This window comes from Cervus canadensis, chromosome 17 (assembly GCF_019320065.1).
Source record: "Cervus canadensis isolate Bull #8, Minnesota chromosome 17, ASM1932006v1, whole genome shotgun sequence".
Taxonomy (NCBI): Eukaryota; Metazoa; Chordata; class Mammalia; order Artiodactyla; family Cervidae; genus Cervus; species Cervus canadensis.
The window spans coordinates 10,673,671-10,691,141 of record NC_057402.1 but is presented as its reverse complement, the minus strand read 5'-3'; the positions used below and the strand labels follow the sequence as shown (position 1 = coordinate 10,691,141).

The following is a 17,471-nucleotide window of genomic DNA, read 5'->3' as shown; positions in this document are numbered from 1 at the left end:
AAAAAAAAAAAAAAGAGTCTGCTCCTATACCACAGTTCAAAAGCATCAATTCTTTGGTGCTCAGCTTTCTTCCCCGTCCGACTCTCACATCCATACATGACCACTGGGAAAACCATAGCCTTGACTAGACTGACCTTTGTTGACAAAGTAATGTCTCTGGTTTTTAATATGCTGTCTAGGTTGGTCATAACTTTCCTTCCAAGGAGTAAGTGTCTTTTAATTTCATGGCTGCAGTCAGCATCTGCAGTGATTTTTGGAGCCTAAAAAAAATAAAGTCTGACACTGTTTCCACTGTTTCCACATTTATTTCCCATGAAGTGATGGGACCAGATGCCCTAATCTCAGCAGTGAAATAAATATAAGTAAGTATTTATTTATTTTTGACTGTGCTGGGTCTTCACTGCTGCATGAGCTTTCCTCTAGTTGCCCTGAGCCGGGGTTACTCTTCACTGCGGTGTGTGGGTTTCTCATTGTGGGGGCTCCTCTTGTTGCGGAGCACAGGCTCTAGAGTGCATGGGCTTCAAAACCTGAGGCACGTGGGCTCGGTAGTTGCAGCTCCCGGAGTCTAGAGCACAGACTCAGTAGTTACGGCGAACGGGCTTAGTTGCTCCATGGCAAGTGGGGTCTTCCTGGATCAGCGGTCAAACCCGTGTCTCCTGCATTGGCAGGCGGATTCTCTACCACTGAGCCACCAGGGAAGCCCTGTACCTTGGGTTTTGTGTTTTCCATTGTGCCGAAGAGGCTGAGGCACAGACAGATCATGCGTTGTGTCCAAGGTTGTCCGGCCAGTGGGAGGTAGCAAGAATTCACTTGCACCACATCCTTCATCAGGCTGTTTCCTTCTCACCTCTGAGTCTTTGCCTCAAAATTTCACCAGGTGGCACACCTCTCCCTCACAGCGTTACATTAGTAAACGTGTTTCACCGCTTCCTTTGTGTCAGTCTCTCAAAGGCTCTCAGCAGATGAAAGGGCGCATCTCTGTCCTCCAGGCATGCTTCTGGGTCTTTCCTGTAACGCCTCCCCCAAAGGCTCCTGCTCTCGGGGCTGCCCCCTCCTTCCCTTCTTCAGCCTAAGGGGTCAGGTCCTTGCAGTATTGGAGCCAAGGAGGTGTGTTTGGGTGACTTTCGAGTTGTTCTCCTGGCAGGTAAAAGTGAAGTGAAGTCGTTCAGTCATGTCCGACTGTTTGCAACCCCATGGACTGTAGGCTCCTCCATCCATGGGATTTTTCCAGGCAAGAGCACTGGAGTGGGTTGCCATTTCCTTGCCAGGGGATCTTCCTGACCCAGGGATCGAACCCGGGTCTCCCACATTGTAGGCAGACACTTTACCGTCTGAGCCACTAGAGAAGTCCAGACGGAGTGCCCTAGAGGTGAAGCATATGGGCTCCGGAGCTGGACAGCCTGGTTCAACTCCAGGTTCTGCCATGGGCTAGCAAACCATGCCTCAGTTTCCCCACCTGGAAGAGGGAGGCAGAGCAGAACTACTGCTCATGATTTCAGGGGGGCAGCTGCTAAATTTGTTAATATCTGTCAACTCTATAATGCTGTTTAATCCACAGTATTGAATGCACAGTGGGTGCTGGACACAGAGAGGGAGACTTGAAAGGTTGGTCAACGGTTCTGTGATCACCATGCCTAGGCTGGAGCAGAGAGTTAATAAATATTTCTAGACCCCTGGCTGCCTTGGTCTCAATTCAGAGCCCCTTGCCCAGTAGAGAGGATTGGATCCCACTTGTTGTAGTTTCCCTTGGTAGGAAGGATAAAAGCGAGCACACAACATGTTCTGCTGAAATTCAGCTTCATCCCTGGGTGCTCTGCTCAGTCGCCATCAAGGGTCACCTGCATCAGAGGTACACTTTCCTGGGCGCGTTCTCACCCACAGAGAACTCATCCTCACTGCTGTCTCTCTCTAGGGCAGCGGTCCTCAGCCTTTTTGGTACCAGGGACTGGTTTCGTGGAAGATAAAGTCTCGTGGTGCCCGGGATGGTTTCAAGCACATTACATTTACCGTGCACTTTGTTTCTAGGATATTGTTGGTTCCACCTCAGATCAGAAGGCGTTAGATCCTGGAAGTTGAACCCTCTGCTCTACTGCTTATTTTATTTACCTGTTTCATTTCCGCCACTAGAATGCAAGCCCCATGAGTGCAGGGCTTATTGTCTTTTTTTCACTGCCCTATTCTAACAGTGCCTAGCAGTGCCCGGCACTTAGCACATAGTAGGTGTTCAGTAAATCAGTGTTGAGGTAGAACACGTGTTTGTCTCCAAAGCGGTGCGTGTAGCCTGTGTGATGGCCACCTACCTGCACACTTTAATTTTTTAACTTAAAAAAATTTTTTTTTCTTTATTTCTGCAAGGGCCAATTCCAGTGTTGAAGAGGATTTTGGCAGCTCTTCAAGCTTTTGAAGGTTAACTTTTATTCAGTTTTTAGTTCAAAGCAACAGAGAGGTTTTGTGCTTGGCAGGTTGCCAGGACATGAGGCGGGCCTCCTGGTATCCCTTCCTTTCTAATAAGAGAGGTATGGTCCACATAGGCAGGCAGGGCAGGGGGAGAGGGGTGCAGAGGGCCCAAGGGGGCTGGTTGGACATGGGGTCATGTGTGCTGGTGGCCTGGCTGAGGCAGGAGGTGGGATGGGCCAGGACAGGGCATGAGGTGGGATTAGACTTAGTGCAACGCCTTTTCTGGCTGACCCCCCCACGCTGGCTTCACCACACCTGGTCTCATCCACACCCACCTGTCAGGATTCTCCAATCACTGCTTCGTCCACACCCACATCTGCTTACGCGGTGGTACAGTCACTCCCCACTGTGGACAAAAGAGAGTCCACATCGTTTACCCTGGCAACCAAAGCCTCTAACATTTAATTCTGTATCCCTCTCTAGCATGACTCTCCCTGTGATCCAACACAAGCCTTCTATTGCTATGAAGCTCGTCTTCTCCTCTTTTTTCAGAACATACATTTTCTCTGGTGGTCTCTGCCCATAACATATCTCCTCCATCCTCTCCCAGACTGTCTTACCCTCTTTCTCTTTATTTCAGGCTTCCCTGGCTTTCAAGATCCAATTCAAGTCTTACCTCCTTGGGATGAGGGTGGGGGAGTTCTACCACTTGCTTTTGTTGGTACAACTTCTTCCTAGACATGTACCATCCACAGTCACCCTCTAGGCACCGACTTCATTGTGGGGATGTACTGTCACATGCATGGTACATACATGGAGCTGTGTTGGCATTTCTGAGTTTCCCCACTACTTCCAGACAGATGCCTCTATAAGACTGGAGGGGCACGCTTGTGGGAGTGGGCCTGCTGACCCCCAAAAGGATACATCATTGCTTAGATGCAAATTCATCCCACTGATCAAGATTGCACCATAAGTGCACTGTCTCCCCGGGCCATATTGATTTTTCCACTTTCTTTGATCTGGAGTTGTCCTTGGACACTTGACCTCTGTTTCTGAATTTTATTTCATTGGCCCATCCTTGCACCCACTTCTTTTCATAGAACATAGCTTACAGCTCCTGCCCTGCTTCAACCTCCTCTCAAGGTGAACTAACTTCTCACATCCAGGCAATGATATTTCAGGTTGACATCACTTTGCTATATAGCCAAGATGGGTCACCAAGCGGTGAGAAATTCACTTACTCCTCCTAATGTCTTTTGTGCCTTTTCTTAGGACTTCTGCCCAAAGGACACTCAGGAAGGGTCAGCAGTGGTGGCAGCAGCAGTGGACAACTCCAGGGAGGCCATTCTGTTCTCATCGTCAACTTTCTAGCCACAGCTGACTCCAGATTGGAGGAGACAGTAGAGTGAATGACTGACCCCTGCTGTGGGTGCTCAACCCCCTCCTGTAAGCATCACTCCTCACTGTTCACAAAACCCAGGGTCAACTTTATTAGCATCTTTGCACACTGATTCACTGGTCCTCACAGCGGCCCTGAGATGCAGGCTGGTGCTGGCCCTCCTGTTTTTAAAAAAAGGGGACGAGACACCCCCTGGCCTCCCACAATGGTCACCCAGCAGCTGGGTTGACAACTTTTCCCAGGAAGAGTGGGCTCTCGGTGGTCACCTCCCAAAGGAGCAGGAGGAAAGGCCGGTTGAAACGGGCGTGTGGGGCCGACGTCGCTTTCAGAGACCGAGGCTGGGAGAGAAGGCCGGAGGCCACGCCTGCCTCGGTTCCCCGCTCACTCACGTCCACTGTCGCCTTGTGTGACACCTAGAAGGAGAGCAGGGGGCAGAGACAGCATGAGGTCAGGGTGCTTCATGGGGTCCGAGGCCACCTTCTGCGGCAGAGGGAGATGGAGGCGGGGTTACCCCACTCAGGCCTTGCCCTCCCAGGAAGTAGCTCCAGCCTTTATTTCATTTCCTTCTTTCACAGGTTTCTCTACCTCCATCGTCTCCTCGGTTGTCACCCTGGCCATGTTGTTTGCTCTTTGAAGGAGAAACAGATAGGCCTGAACGGGGTTGAGGGCTTCACGAGCATGCATATTTGCTCAGTCATGTCCGACCCCAAGAACTGTAGCCTGCCAGGATCTTCTGTCCATGGGATTCTCCAGGCAAGGGTATTGGAGTGGGTTGCCATTTCCTTCTCCAGGGGATCTTCCTGATCCAGGGATGGAACCCATGTATCCTGCATCTTCTGCATTGGCAGGTGGATTCTTTACCACTGCGCCACCTGGGAAGCCTGCTCAAGCATGCACCAGTCTGTAAAAACCCAACAGCGACTTTTAGGAGCATTTCCCAAGTACTCGGGTGTACCCGAGGCACAGGCTGGGGAGTCATTTTCTGCTATGAGCTGTGCTTGTTCTAAGTCTCAGTTTTCTCATAAAATGGCTTGCTCCGCCTAAGTCAATGGTTTCCAAAATGAGCTCAGCAAAACCAGGTTGTCTGATGTGCCGAGCCCTCTACCGGCCTCCATGGAAAGAATTCTACTCTTCACTGTTGACAATAGCTAGGACATGGAAGCAACCTAGATGTCCATCGGCAGATGAATGGATAAGGGAGTTGTGGTACATATACACCATGGAATATTACTCAGCTATAAAAAAGAACACATTTGTGTCAGTTCTAATGAGGTGGATGAAACTGGATCCCATTATATAAAGTAAGTCAGAAAGAGAAGCACCAATACAATATATTAACACATATATATGGAATTTAGAAAGATAGTAAAGATGTAAAGAAACCTTTTGGACTATGTGGGAGAAGGTGAGGGTGGGATGATTTGAAAGAATAGCTTTGAAGCATGTATATTACCATATGTAACACAGATGACCAGTGCAAGTTCGATGCATGAAGCAGGGTGCTCAGAGTTGGTGCTCTGGGATAACCCAGAGGGATGAGAAGGGGAGGGAGGCGGGTAGGGGTTTCAGGATGGGGGGACATATGTGCACCCATGGCTGAGTCATGTCGATGTATGGTGAAAACCACCACAATATTGTAAAATAACTAGCCTCCAATTAAAATAAACTAATTAATTAAAAAAAATTCTGCTCTTTTAAAACCTTGTACCTGCATGCTAAGTCACGTCAGACTCTTTGCAACCCTATGGGCTGTAGCCCACCAGGCTCCTCTGTCCATGGGATTGTTCAGGAAACAATATTGGAGTTTGTTGTCATTTTCTCCTCCAGGGGATCTTCCCGACCCAGGAACTGAACTCGCATCTCTTATGTCTCCTGCATTGGCAAGCAGGTTCTTTACCACTAGTGCCACCTGGGAAGCCCTTTAAAGACTCATTTTCACACAACTCCTTAGGAAGGTTTCTGAGGCTTTAAATTTAATTAAATTGAAAATATTGGCTTTAACAGTCTCTTTCATTTCTAAAAAGATCTGTAAAGAGATAAATCTAACAACGAAGGTTACCATAAAATAAATCCTTTAAAAGGTTAAATTATTCCTTTTTCCTCTTGTTTGTTCTCTCCATGGTGGGCAGATGTACACACACACACACACACACACACACACTCAAAACCCTGTCCCTATTCCCTAGTTTCATGTTCCAAATCTCAGCTGCTCTTTCCGAAATTGAAGACAGTATACTTTCTTTATGAGATTCCTAGCCAAGACTAAACTGATAATGACTCTACCTTAGGAAGGTAATGGAAGAACAGAAGGGTCCTTTTGGTCTTCCCTCTTATGGAAAATTGCATTCTTCTTCTCAAACTCTCCCTTCCTGTAGGCTGCCATCAGCCCCGGCCCATGCCTGTGGCCTGCAGTGCCTCCTGCAACAGAACATGAGCCCACCCCACTGATGGCTGTCTTAACTGTGGGGTCGTCTTAGTCAATGACAGATGAGTGGCCTTGACAGAGGCCATGAGTGAGGAGAAGTGTTAAGAGACATTGCATATTTTCTCTGTTTTTTCCCCCACTGCAATGAGAATGGCATGTCCCACATAGAAGCCTACATTCTTTTAACCTGCATTCTAGAATGAAGAAGACATGGCAAGTAGATTTGTAGCAAGATGTAGTGATACACCTCTGATACGTCACATGGACAGGTAATAAACCTCTGTTATAAGAAGACACTGAAATTTGGGGATTGTTTGTTACTACAGCAAAGCTGATGGATACACTTCCTGTTCACGCCCACTACTCTCTACAGTTCTAACAAAGGCAGACAGAATCTCACTGCCTGCCTTTGGAGGAAGTTTAAAGGATAAAAAGAAGGCTGGTCCCACCCCTGGGGAAATTCTGGCTCCATGGATGGGCGTCTACTCTATTCAAGACTCTGTTCTTTCTTTGAAAAACAGAAGTCTAGAAGAAAAGGGAGTAAAAAGGGAGCTGCCAGTGAAAAGAAGCCTTCAAGACTGTGATATTGAGGAACCAGAAACGAAAAAAAGGAGCACCTGACTTTCAAGTGAACCTTATGTCAAAGAGAAAATACCTTCCCTCTCCCAGCCAACACGCACATCCATACACACCACCTTACCCTGGAGATCGTTCTGTTGAGCTGCCCGGTAATTCCTGAGTAGTCAGCTTCTGAGTTGAATAAGCTGGTGAGACCAATATGGGGAAGTATCTCTTCCAGGTTATATGTTCCAGAAATGGAAAACTTCGGCAGGTGCAAATCCAGCAGGCTGGGGAGAGAATCAGATGGAGAAGAGCCACTATCTCATTATACATGCTGCTCTTGCCCTGTGTGTGGGCAGCCTGAGCTTTGGGAGGGAGATGTGCTCCCCAGGGTGGGGGAACCAGGCTTCTCATGATACCACCTACTATGCCAGAACATCCCACCATCCAGAACTCCCTTTTCTTCAGACCACACAGAGTATCTTGTCTGGATCTAAGAAGACTCCTGGCACAGCTAGAGGTCTTCATCTTCATCACATTTCTGGAGGACTTTCTAGGTGCTGAACATTGGGTTAGGTTTCCAGGGCTTTGCTGATTGAAGTCACATAGTAACCGTGGAAAGTAAATGCTTTAACATTGCCCCACCTCCATATCTGATTCATTAGCAAGTTCTGTTGGCTCAGTTTCTGAACTATATCCTAAACCCATCTATTGGCAAACCCCTAATAAAGCTACACCATCTCTCATCCATCTGAACTTCAGGGGCTGTTGAAGATCTGATGAGAGACCTTGCATGTAAAGTGACGTCATGAATCCAGAGTAACTCTCTCTCCTGTTACTGCCATGCCTTCGCCATCAGATTGTCTTATTCCTAGTGTTATATTCACAAGTTTCCTTTGACCCAGAGAATTCTGTCCCTTTCTTCCTGGGATTATTCATCTCTGAAATTACTGTTTGACAGTTGTCATGACACCTGCAAACTTGGTTTAGTTAAAGCCAGCTTGGAAACTTGTGCCTCGAATAAATTCAAATTAGAGATGCCAATTCAGATTATTTTTTACTGGTTTAACTCCTAGGCCAACATGACGTTACAGATGTCTAACTGAAGTGGGAGGTAGTGGGAAGTCAGGGGTTGAACAGTGATAAAAAAGAAACAATGTGGAGGACAGAAAGCAATAGAGTATGGCAGAAATTACCTTGGCCAATTTTTGAGCCAACCAGACACAATTTTTACAGGCAGCATTTGGAGGGCAGGTCCCGCCACGGAGCAGGGTTTGAGTACAGCCTAGCTGAGTGTGGCTTTTAGAGAGCCCAACATAAGAGTAGGTGTTCAATCAATGTAAGTAAAAAATGGAGTTATCAGACAACACAGTTCCCGTGGGCAGACTAGCCTTCCTCATAGCTGGATAAAGGGAAACCTGGAAGTTTGAATTTTCCATGTCTGGAAGCCCATTCAAACGCTATCATGATATTGTAACTCTCTGGCACAACAAATGGTATCGGGGAACCACTGAGGTTTAGATAAATAACCGAGGTTGGTTTTGATTTTTGAAGGTCAAAGTGGAAGGTCAAAACAGACCCTTCTTAGGAAAAAAAAATCTACTGGTCTAGAAGATTCTATGGTACTTCCTTCTCTTATGGGGGAAAGGGCAGGTTCATCCCAAGAGAGCTTGAGAATATGGCGCTGGAATCAAACTGACCAGAGCTGTGTAGATTCACAAACAACAGGAATAATACTTTAAATTCTGGCCTCTGTCCTTGACCTGTATCTCTTTTATTTGGTACTTGAATCTCTACCCAAACACAAAACACCATTTCTCTATCCTTGGTACCTGTGTCATTGGGGTGCTGAGAGAAGGCTCCCGTGGGGATGAGGGTGACTGATACCTATCAAGTAGTGATGGTGGATTTAAGAGGTTTAGTCTATACCTCACCCCTTTGAAGCCAGTGAATGTTCTGACCAATAGAATATGGCAGAAATGACATTGGCTAACTTCTGAGCCCAGGCCTTAAAAGAGCGGGAGCCTTCACTTCCTGCCTTTCAGAATGCTCCCTCTTGGATTCTTGAGCTGTCATATAACAATACCAACTGTGCCGAGCTGCTGTGCAGAAGCCCAGGTTAGCCTCATGGAGATGCTGCCTGGAGAGAGAGAGAGATGCCTGCTAAGCTCTTAGCTCAGCCAGCCAGCCAGCCCAGGCTCTAGACATCCAAGTGGAAGAGACTTCAGTGCTCCACTTCGGGCCACTATCTGACTCCATCCACGAGAGACCCAAGTGAGAACCGCCCAGCTGAACCCAGTCCACCTGCAGAATCAAGAGAGATACTAGATGGCTGTTTTTCAAGTTAGTCTATTGGGGGTGGATTGTTATGCAGCAAGAGGTAATTAGAACTTGAGGCCAGATTTTATCCAGAGTACCCCATAAAGGAAGAAACATCTCAAGAATGGGTTAGCTGGAGTATGCAGTCTAGGGAAACCAGAAAAGGCTAAAACCACTATGAGAAAAACCACAAGCCAAAAAGCAAGTGAGATAGAAGGGGTTAGGTAGAGTTCCCCCAAACTGGCAATCAGCATTTTTATTTTTACAATGTTCTTCTTGGTATTTAGCTTCTTTAAGGAATGTTTTAACTAAAAAAGAGGCACTCTGAAAAAATACCCACTGTTCTGTGAATCATAATTATTCTTAATATTGGATAGTTGTCGTTGATCTGATTTGTTACGTACACTTAGTTGTCTTCTCATAGTAAATTATTATCCGGAGAAAAAGACAAGAAGAAAAGCAGAAAGATGTCCAGGAAGGGGTAAACATGATTAATACCTGGTGAGCCCTTCTCCTGCACCAAGTACCACTCTCATATTCTATACGTATTAACTTGATTAATCCTCCAAGCAACCCAGTGTGGTGGTTATAATGGCCCCATTTTACGTTTGAGAAAACTTGAGACCTGCATCCTGGAGAAGGGCATGGCAACCCACTCTAGTATTCTTGCCCGGAGAATTCCATGGACAGAGGAGCCTGGTGGGCTACAGTCCACGGGGTCACAAAGAGTCTGACATGACTGAGCGACTAAGAACTGAGACCCACATAGCAAGAATTGCCCAAGATCACATAGTTGGTTAACTGGCAGTGCAGAGAGCCAAGCTAGGGTTTAGGATCTTGCAACTGGAGTTGATCAAGACCTGCTGATTTGTCATACAAAGTCAGCCAGAGTCCTTCCGCTCTGGCACTTACCTGGGGAGGAGCAATTTATCCCATTTCTTCAGGGTCTCTGGCTGCAGAGCGGCCTCCACCTGTGCTATCTTCCCCGGGTCAGGGAGGATCAGCAGGGCCTGAGCATTTCCGCTGTATTCCAGCCGCAGGACAGTGCAGGCCACCTCCTGGTCATAGAGGAACCTGTGCATTTCCTTCTGGTGCATCATGGGGACGCGGAGAGAAGTCCTCCCATCCACAAAGAAGCTCTCTTGCTTCCGGGTCTGGTAACGATCGAAAGGATGCTTCCACTTGGCTTAGGACACAAAACCCACAAAACCATGAGAAGACATTCTAAGAGGGCTAGCCTGGGCAGACATACACTCAGCCAGCCAGGCTGGTTAGAGATGCAGAATCTCTCACAGTCCTGGCCACGTGTGCAATACTTTCTTTCTTTCTACTTACCATCTCTACCCACAATCATCTCCTGACTTGACCTCCTGAAAACACTGGTCTTGGTGATGGGGGAGGGGGCTGGCTCATCCTGTTCCTCATGCCCACCCCCAATCCACAACCAAGTATTGCTGATTCTGTCTCCAAAGTCACCATTTTATTTGAGGCCACCATCTGACTTTGAGCCATTTCAGGAACCTCCTGACTTGTCTTTGTTCTACCCTTATTCTCCTCCATATCATTTCCCAGATTGTAGCCAGACTAAACGTGCACCAGTCTAATTAAATTTGCTTCTTTCTTGAAAATGCAATAGTAACTCTTTTCCTTGGATCTTTGCACACAGTATATTTCAAGCTGAACCCTCTTCCATTCATTTTTCCCATAGCCTCTTTGCCTGAGTAAGTCTAACTCACCCTGTGTGTCTCAGCTTAGATGCCTTCTCTTCCAGGAAGGCTTCCCTCACTCTTTGAATCTGGAAAGTTGTATCTTCCAAGAACTCCAGGACAACCATATCTACCCAGAATACTATCACTTTCCCACTGAGTTGTAGTTGTGTTTTTACTTACAACTCACATGGGACTGTGGGCTACACAAGAATGAGAAAACTCTGCCTTATTCATATTGTTATTGTGTAGTCGCCAAGTCGTGTCCAACTTTTTGTAACCCTATGGACTGTAACCCATTAGGCTCCTCTGTGGATGGGATTTCCCAGGCAAGAATATTGGAGTGGCTTACCATTTCCTTCTCCAGGGAATCTTCCCAACCCAGGGATTGAAACTTTGTCTCCAGCAGATTTCCCCAAAAGGTAATCAAAGTCCATGTAATATAGTTAGTACTGAATGTATGCTTTTGAATGAATGAATGACATTCCTAGAGGCCTTAAACATAAAGCCAAAGTTTACCTTGAAAATCATTCATTCAGCAAATGTCCTTAACCTGAACACATCCTTAAACCTGTGTCAGACTCAGGAGAACCAATCATGATTTAGACTCAGACCCTAATGGTGTGAACCCAAGGATGTGAGGAATACACACCAACCCTAGGGTACTGGTTGCCTTTAGGGAGGAATGGAAGGAAGAAAATGGGACCAGGGAAGGATTAAGAAGGAATTGAATGTATCTGCAATAATGCTTTAAAAAAAAACTGAAGTGAATGGCAAAATGTTAGTATGTGTTAATTCTTGGTACATGGTGGTTTTTATATTGTTCTCTACAAATTTCTGTAGGTTTGAAATAGGCAATGATATAAGACATAAAATATTTCCCTAATAGTGAATTACTAAGAGAAAAGCAAGATTAGCTGTAAATTGTATTAAAAAATCAGAGTAAAAGTAGAACGGAAAAAACCTGGCAAAAGAAATCAAATATTGATAAATTAAGAAGTAGTGATATAAGATCAAGGCTTCTTTGGTAACTCAGTGATTAAGAGTTCACCTGCCAATGCAGGAGACGCAGGTTCAATCCCTGGGTTGGGAAGATCCACTGGAGACAGAAATGGCAACCTACTCCAGTATTCTTGCCTAGGATATCCCAAGGACAGAGGAGCCTGGAGGGCTACAGCCCATAGTGTGGCAAGAATCAGACATGACTTAGTGACTAAACAACAATAAAAACAAATAAGACCAGTATTTAAATACAGTAGAGGTAACTTCCAGAAGATACAGCTATAGACTTTTAGATAGGTGGCTTTTAGGGGCAGGGTTGGAGATGGAGGAGCTTGAGCCAGCCCTCACCTTTAAAGAACATATAATTCAAGAGAACCATAAGCGTGTCTTGGGTGAATTCCTCCAGGCAGTCCACAACCTGCCCGTACGTTTGCCTTCTCACGTAGTCATTAATCTGCTTCCTAGTTGCATCAGAGTTTGTGAAGTTGGCAGAAAAGGCAAAAACTCCATACAGCTCCCTGATGTTGTCCAAAGTGTGCTGCTGCGGCTTCAGCTGCATGTCCAGGAACAGAGAGTTGCCGAGTTTCAATTCCAGTTTGGGGCTGGGTAGGTCAAGCGTGTGGATGAGGCTCTGGAAGCCCCGGTGGATGTCGGCTTCTGGGGTCTCGGTGAGATTGAAGCCAAGGCCCTCCAGGATCTGAGTCCGGGTATCAGCTTGTGCTCCCAGAGAGAGCAGGGCCAGGGTGCTGGAGAGGCTCACTGGGGAGAAGAAGATGTTTCCTGGGGTTTCTGCTGCCAGCTGCTTGTACAGACGCAAAGCGAAGCTGGTAAGGGTGGGTGTGATTTTCTGGTAGGCGGGGAGGGTCTCTGAGAGCTGACCATGGGGGGCTTCAGGCACCCTCGGGCTCTTTTCTCCATGGGCAGGAAAGGGCTGACAGTGGACAGAGACCAGGATCCCAGCTCCCAGCAGCCACAGCCATGCTGGCCCCATCCTCTGAAAACAAGATGGGGAACACATCATCCTTCTTCATAAACAGCCTCGTGTTTACACAGTACACCACATCCAGGCTGGATCCCACAGAGATGCCAAGTGGGGCCCTGCAGAGGGTGAGGAGGGGGTGAGCAAGCTGACTCCAGACACTTTCCCCCAGGTCACAGCAGGAGCCCCTTCTCAGCTTTATATATCGATTCATCTATAAGATTTTGTTGCTTTTTCTGAACGATTAACCCCCCTACCCCCAAAATAAACTCCAACATCTTCCATGGTCTTTTCCCCTTGCCTTCCTCCTCCCTGCCTCCCTTCCTTCTTCCTTCCTTCCATTCCTTCCTTTTTCTTTCTACTATCTAGTCATTCTTTCAACAATTTGTTAACTTTCAAAGACTGGAGAGACCCTCAATAGTATGGGACAAAAGTCAGGGCACTATGACAGGAGTGATGCTGGCCTCCCCCGCGCTTGGGTGTGGCCTTTAACTAGCGTCTTGCCTACCGGAGGGGGTAAGACGCTGCATGGGCCTCCTGGCCAGGCTCTCCCAGAAGGAGACATGCCCTCTGCTCTTCTGGTCTCTGTGAGCTGGAGTGTGGATGTGACCGATTGACCTCAGAGACCTTATGGGTGAGGGCAGCCCATGAGGGGTGGCAAAGCCATGGGATGAATGGAGCCTGGGGGTGGAGGGAGAGGAGAGAGATTTACTCTATCTCTGTTATCTCCAGTAGCTCTTGTCACTTGCAGGGGCTGAAACCTGTATCTTAACTGATGGAAAGGTTTAGGAAAAATATCTGCTGAATTGAATCTCCCACCCACAAATTCAAATATTGAAGTCCTAATCCTCAGCATATCAGAACGTGGTCTTGTTGGGAAGTAGAGTCATTGAGTTGTAATTAGTTAACATGAGGTTGTGTGCATTCGGGCTAAGCAGCTTCAGTCATGTCCGACTCTTTGCAACCCTACAGGCTGTAGCCCGCCAGGCTCCTCTGTCCATGGGATTCCCCAGGCAAGAATACTAGAGTGGATTGCCATGTCCTCCTCCAGGGGAATCTTTCTGACCCAGGGATGGAACCCACATCTCTTATGTCTCTGAAGCTCTAATATGAGGTTGCATGGGCCCTAATCTATATGACTGATGTCCTTTATAAAGAGGGGAATTGGACACAGGGACACACAGGGAGAAGGTGATGTAAGGATGAAGGCAGAGACCAATCAGGGTGATGATTCTACAAGCCAAGGAGCACCTAAGATTACAGGAGCAGAGAGAGAGGCTTGGAGCCGACTCCCATCTTGGAGCCTCAGGACCCAGCCTTGCCGACAGCTCGATCTTGGATTTCCCATCCTTAGAACTGTGAGAATCCGTTTCTGTTGTGTAAGCCACCCAGTTTGTGGAAGGTTGTTAATACTGCCTAGGAAACATATACAATAGCTCCTGTGCTTTAAGGAGCTTGTTAATATGACTCCATCAATATCATCCATAGTATCATGATACCATTAATATCACTCCATTAATATGAAGTGGCCAGAAGAGCCTTCATGCCACCCGTAGAGGGTCAAAGTGCTTCGGGGTGAGGAGTGCAGCGCCAGCTCGGGGTGAAGGTTATCACACATGGGTCCCCACATCGACACAGAGCTTGCACTCGGCCCCCCACACCCACTTGCTGTCCTCCGTAAGGAGTCTCGGCCCCTTGCTCCTTCTAAGACTGACCCTTCTGTTGTTCCATGCCTCAGCGGCCATCCACAGCTCACCACCCCATCCTCGTTTGTCTCTCCTGATGCATTTTATGTCTTAACACTTTACTGACTAGGGGATTTTGCAAAAACCAAATCCTGTGGCTGGTGTTTTGCTATGTAAGTGAATATTGAAATGACTCGGTCAATAACGTTCCAGTAACAAAAGATGTCTCTCTGGTCAGTAAGTTCTTAATCAGCACCTTTAATGCCTTTCACCCAAACCAATGATCTCTGGAACGTTTACATATTTTTGCAGATGGTTTATAGCACCTGGTGCCCTAGGAATCCCTTTAAACCCCCAAGGCCAGTTGTTGGGAGGGAGGAATGTAGCTTCATTATCGATTATGTCGAAACACGTTTGCTGGTCAAAGTACTGCAGGCAGATCCCCAAGGCCACGTCCTAACTCCTCCATTGCAGCTCAGTACATGGCATTACCGACTCAACGGACATGAGTTTGAGTAATCCCCGGGAGTTGGTGATGGACAGGGAGGCCTGGCGTGCTGTGGTCCATGGGGTCGCAAAGAGTCGGACACGACTGAGTGACTGAACTGAACTGAACTAAACAGGCCCACTTAGTAATGATTCTCGTTCATATTGAGAAACGGAACAGCTTAAATATTGGACTGCCCCTGGAGAAAAGAGAAAATTAGAAATGCAGCTGTAATAAAACTTTCCAGTTTATTCTTTTTTTTTTTTTTTTTAACTTTTCCAGTTTATTCTTTTTATCCCAGTGAACTCACCACCACTTTCTACTTATTGCACCCCGAGGACACCCAGACCTGCAGAGTATCTATTTCACAAAGGATTGAACTGTAAGTCAGAGGGCCTGGGTTTGAATCAAGGCTCTGTAGTTAAATCATCGGGTGACACTGTGTTAAGGAAGCTTTCCAAACTGCTGGTTGATATTTGCAAAATGCAAATGACAATGCCTACCTCCTGGGGGTGGAGTTGCTTAAGGATCATGAGACGTAATATAATGTAAAGAGCACCTGGCATATAGGAAGCATGCAATGCTAATTTTCACCCCTTTCTACTGAGGCTGGATATAGTCACACCAAAGTTATTCCTTTATTCCTTTCCCCAAAAGATCTCAGAAGAAAATTAAGAAGCCCATGAATTAGGTATAACATCCCTACTTATCATTTCTTTTGTGGTGGAGATGGAGATGTTAGCTGTATTGGATCACTAGCTCCCAGCCTGTTCTCAGATGCTGTGGGAGGGATGTGTGCGAAGGCGGGGATGGATCATCTCAAAGCCTGGAGAAGGAGGTGCAGCTGCAGTGCAGAGGGGGAGAGAAAGCTCTGGAAATGCTAGAATAGACGCAAGCCAGGAAGCCCGGTCCACCCCACATGTCAGCAGTGCCCCAGTGGAGGAAAACTGCTTCATATCCTTTCAGGGAATCCTTATGAGAACCTAAGCCCTCGGTAATATTATCCCTGTTGTACCCACGGGGAAACTGAGTCTCGGGGCTGAGACAAACACAAGTGGCAGGAGCATGGGTCAAATTCCAGACCAGGGCCCTGAAGCATCCCTATTTCATATGATAAAATGTCCCATAAAGTTGCTACAACCATGTGATCATTTTGCTTTGGGTTGTATTGCTCTGTTTTCTTGTCTAACTGTGAGAAATACTGGGAGTTTCTCAAAAGAAATTTAAAGGCCAAGTTATTTATAAAAGGTTGTTTAAAACCTGAAGTTCCTGCTTCAAGACTTAGATGCAGTACATCATTGCATTTTTCCTTTAGGGAACTCAGTTCTGCTGTTTATTCTGCCAAAGTGAGAAGGAGGGGCTGGCGGGGGGGGGGGGGGGGGGGGTTGCAGGGGAGGGAGGGAGGGAGGGAAAGAGAGAGTGCTGTCACCCCCACCTTTATTTCAGACACAAGCGTGGTACTCACAGCAAGGTCCCTGGGCTGGGGGACCTGGGTCTTCAGCACCGCCTCGCCTCCTACCCACAGGAAAATAGTGTTTGACGATCACGGCAGCCTAGTTAATATTTGTCAGGTCAATTCCTAGAACTGGCATGAAGACAGGAAGTGACCTTTTTTTTACAGTTTCCGTCCTGCTGGCCTGTCCTGCAGAGTGAGTTGAGATCCTGGACCCGGCTTGGTGAGTGAAGACATTCGCATACCGATGTGACGTCAGGGGGTCGTGATGTGGCAGCTGCTGACCCATCACCAGTGTTTTGTGTGTTCTGGGCCATGTTCTTCATGAATCACTCTGAATAGGAGATGTTAACTAACCTTACTGTGGTGATCATTCCACAATATGTGTAAGTCAAACCATCATGCTGCACACCTTGACCAAATCCTTCATGGACACCCTCTACTAAATGGAACTGAGGCAGGCGGTAGATGACCCCCTCCTCCAGGGTAAGCAGATGGAGTTTATTCCCTGTGGAATATCCAAGCTCCAAAACTCCAAAAGGTCAATAGCAGGACCATCAGGAGAGGAAGCTGGGCCTTGCCCAGATAAGAGATGAGGGACCACATAAAGTCAAGAAAATCTTCCTGACTGGAAAGCTCCTTGGAGGTTAAAAAGGGAGGGGGCGCCACCCCATAATAAGTGATGCCAGTTACCCATAGGCCTCTCTGATGGAACTCATCTTGACTGAAAGATGCGTGTGTACACATGAGAGGACCCATCTTCCCAACCCAGGAATCGAGCTGGGGTCTCCTGCATTGCAGCCGGATTCTTTATCAACTGAGCTATCAGGGAAGCCCAACAATGGTTCAGAACCAGGCAAACCCAGAAGAAATGCCCCATATAAGTGATTAAAACTACCACGAGGGCACCACTCTCTCTCTCTGTCTCTGAGTCTACCCATGTCTGTCTACATGTCTTGTACTCTTTCCCCAAGTAAACACTGTAATTGCTTCAGTACTTTCTGTATTTGTGGGAATTCTTTTCTGCAAAGCCAAGGGGCCAGGGCCTTGTCACTGAC

At 47.1% G+C, this 17,471-nt stretch overlaps 1 protein-coding gene across 2 annotated transcripts; it reads right to left on the bottom strand.

Annotated features, from left to right (window-relative positions):
* Positions 1 to 3,863: 3,863 nt before the first annotated feature.
* SERPINA11 (serpin family A member 11) lies at positions 3,864 to 16,546 on the bottom strand. 2 transcript variants are annotated; one of them, XM_043490124.1, is made up of 5 exons: positions 16,426 to 16,546; positions 12,158 to 12,907; positions 10,014 to 10,287; positions 6,922 to 7,069; positions 3,864 to 4,209 (listed from the first exon to the last, which is right to left on the bottom strand). In XM_043490124.1, exons 2-5 carry the CDS (start codon positions 12,828 to 12,830, stop codon positions 4,006 to 4,008), a joined length of 1,299 nt encoding a protein of 432 aa, XP_043346059.1. In that variant the 5' UTR covers positions 12,831 to 12,907; positions 16,426 to 16,546; the 3' UTR covers positions 3,864 to 4,005. The 2 variants fall into 2 exon arrangements, with proteins under 2 accessions (XP_043346059.1, XP_043346060.1); XM_043490125.1 differs by having other exon boundaries at positions 12,158 to 12,803; positions 16,426 to 16,542.
* Between the last annotated feature and the right edge of the window lie 925 nt (positions 16,547 to 17,471).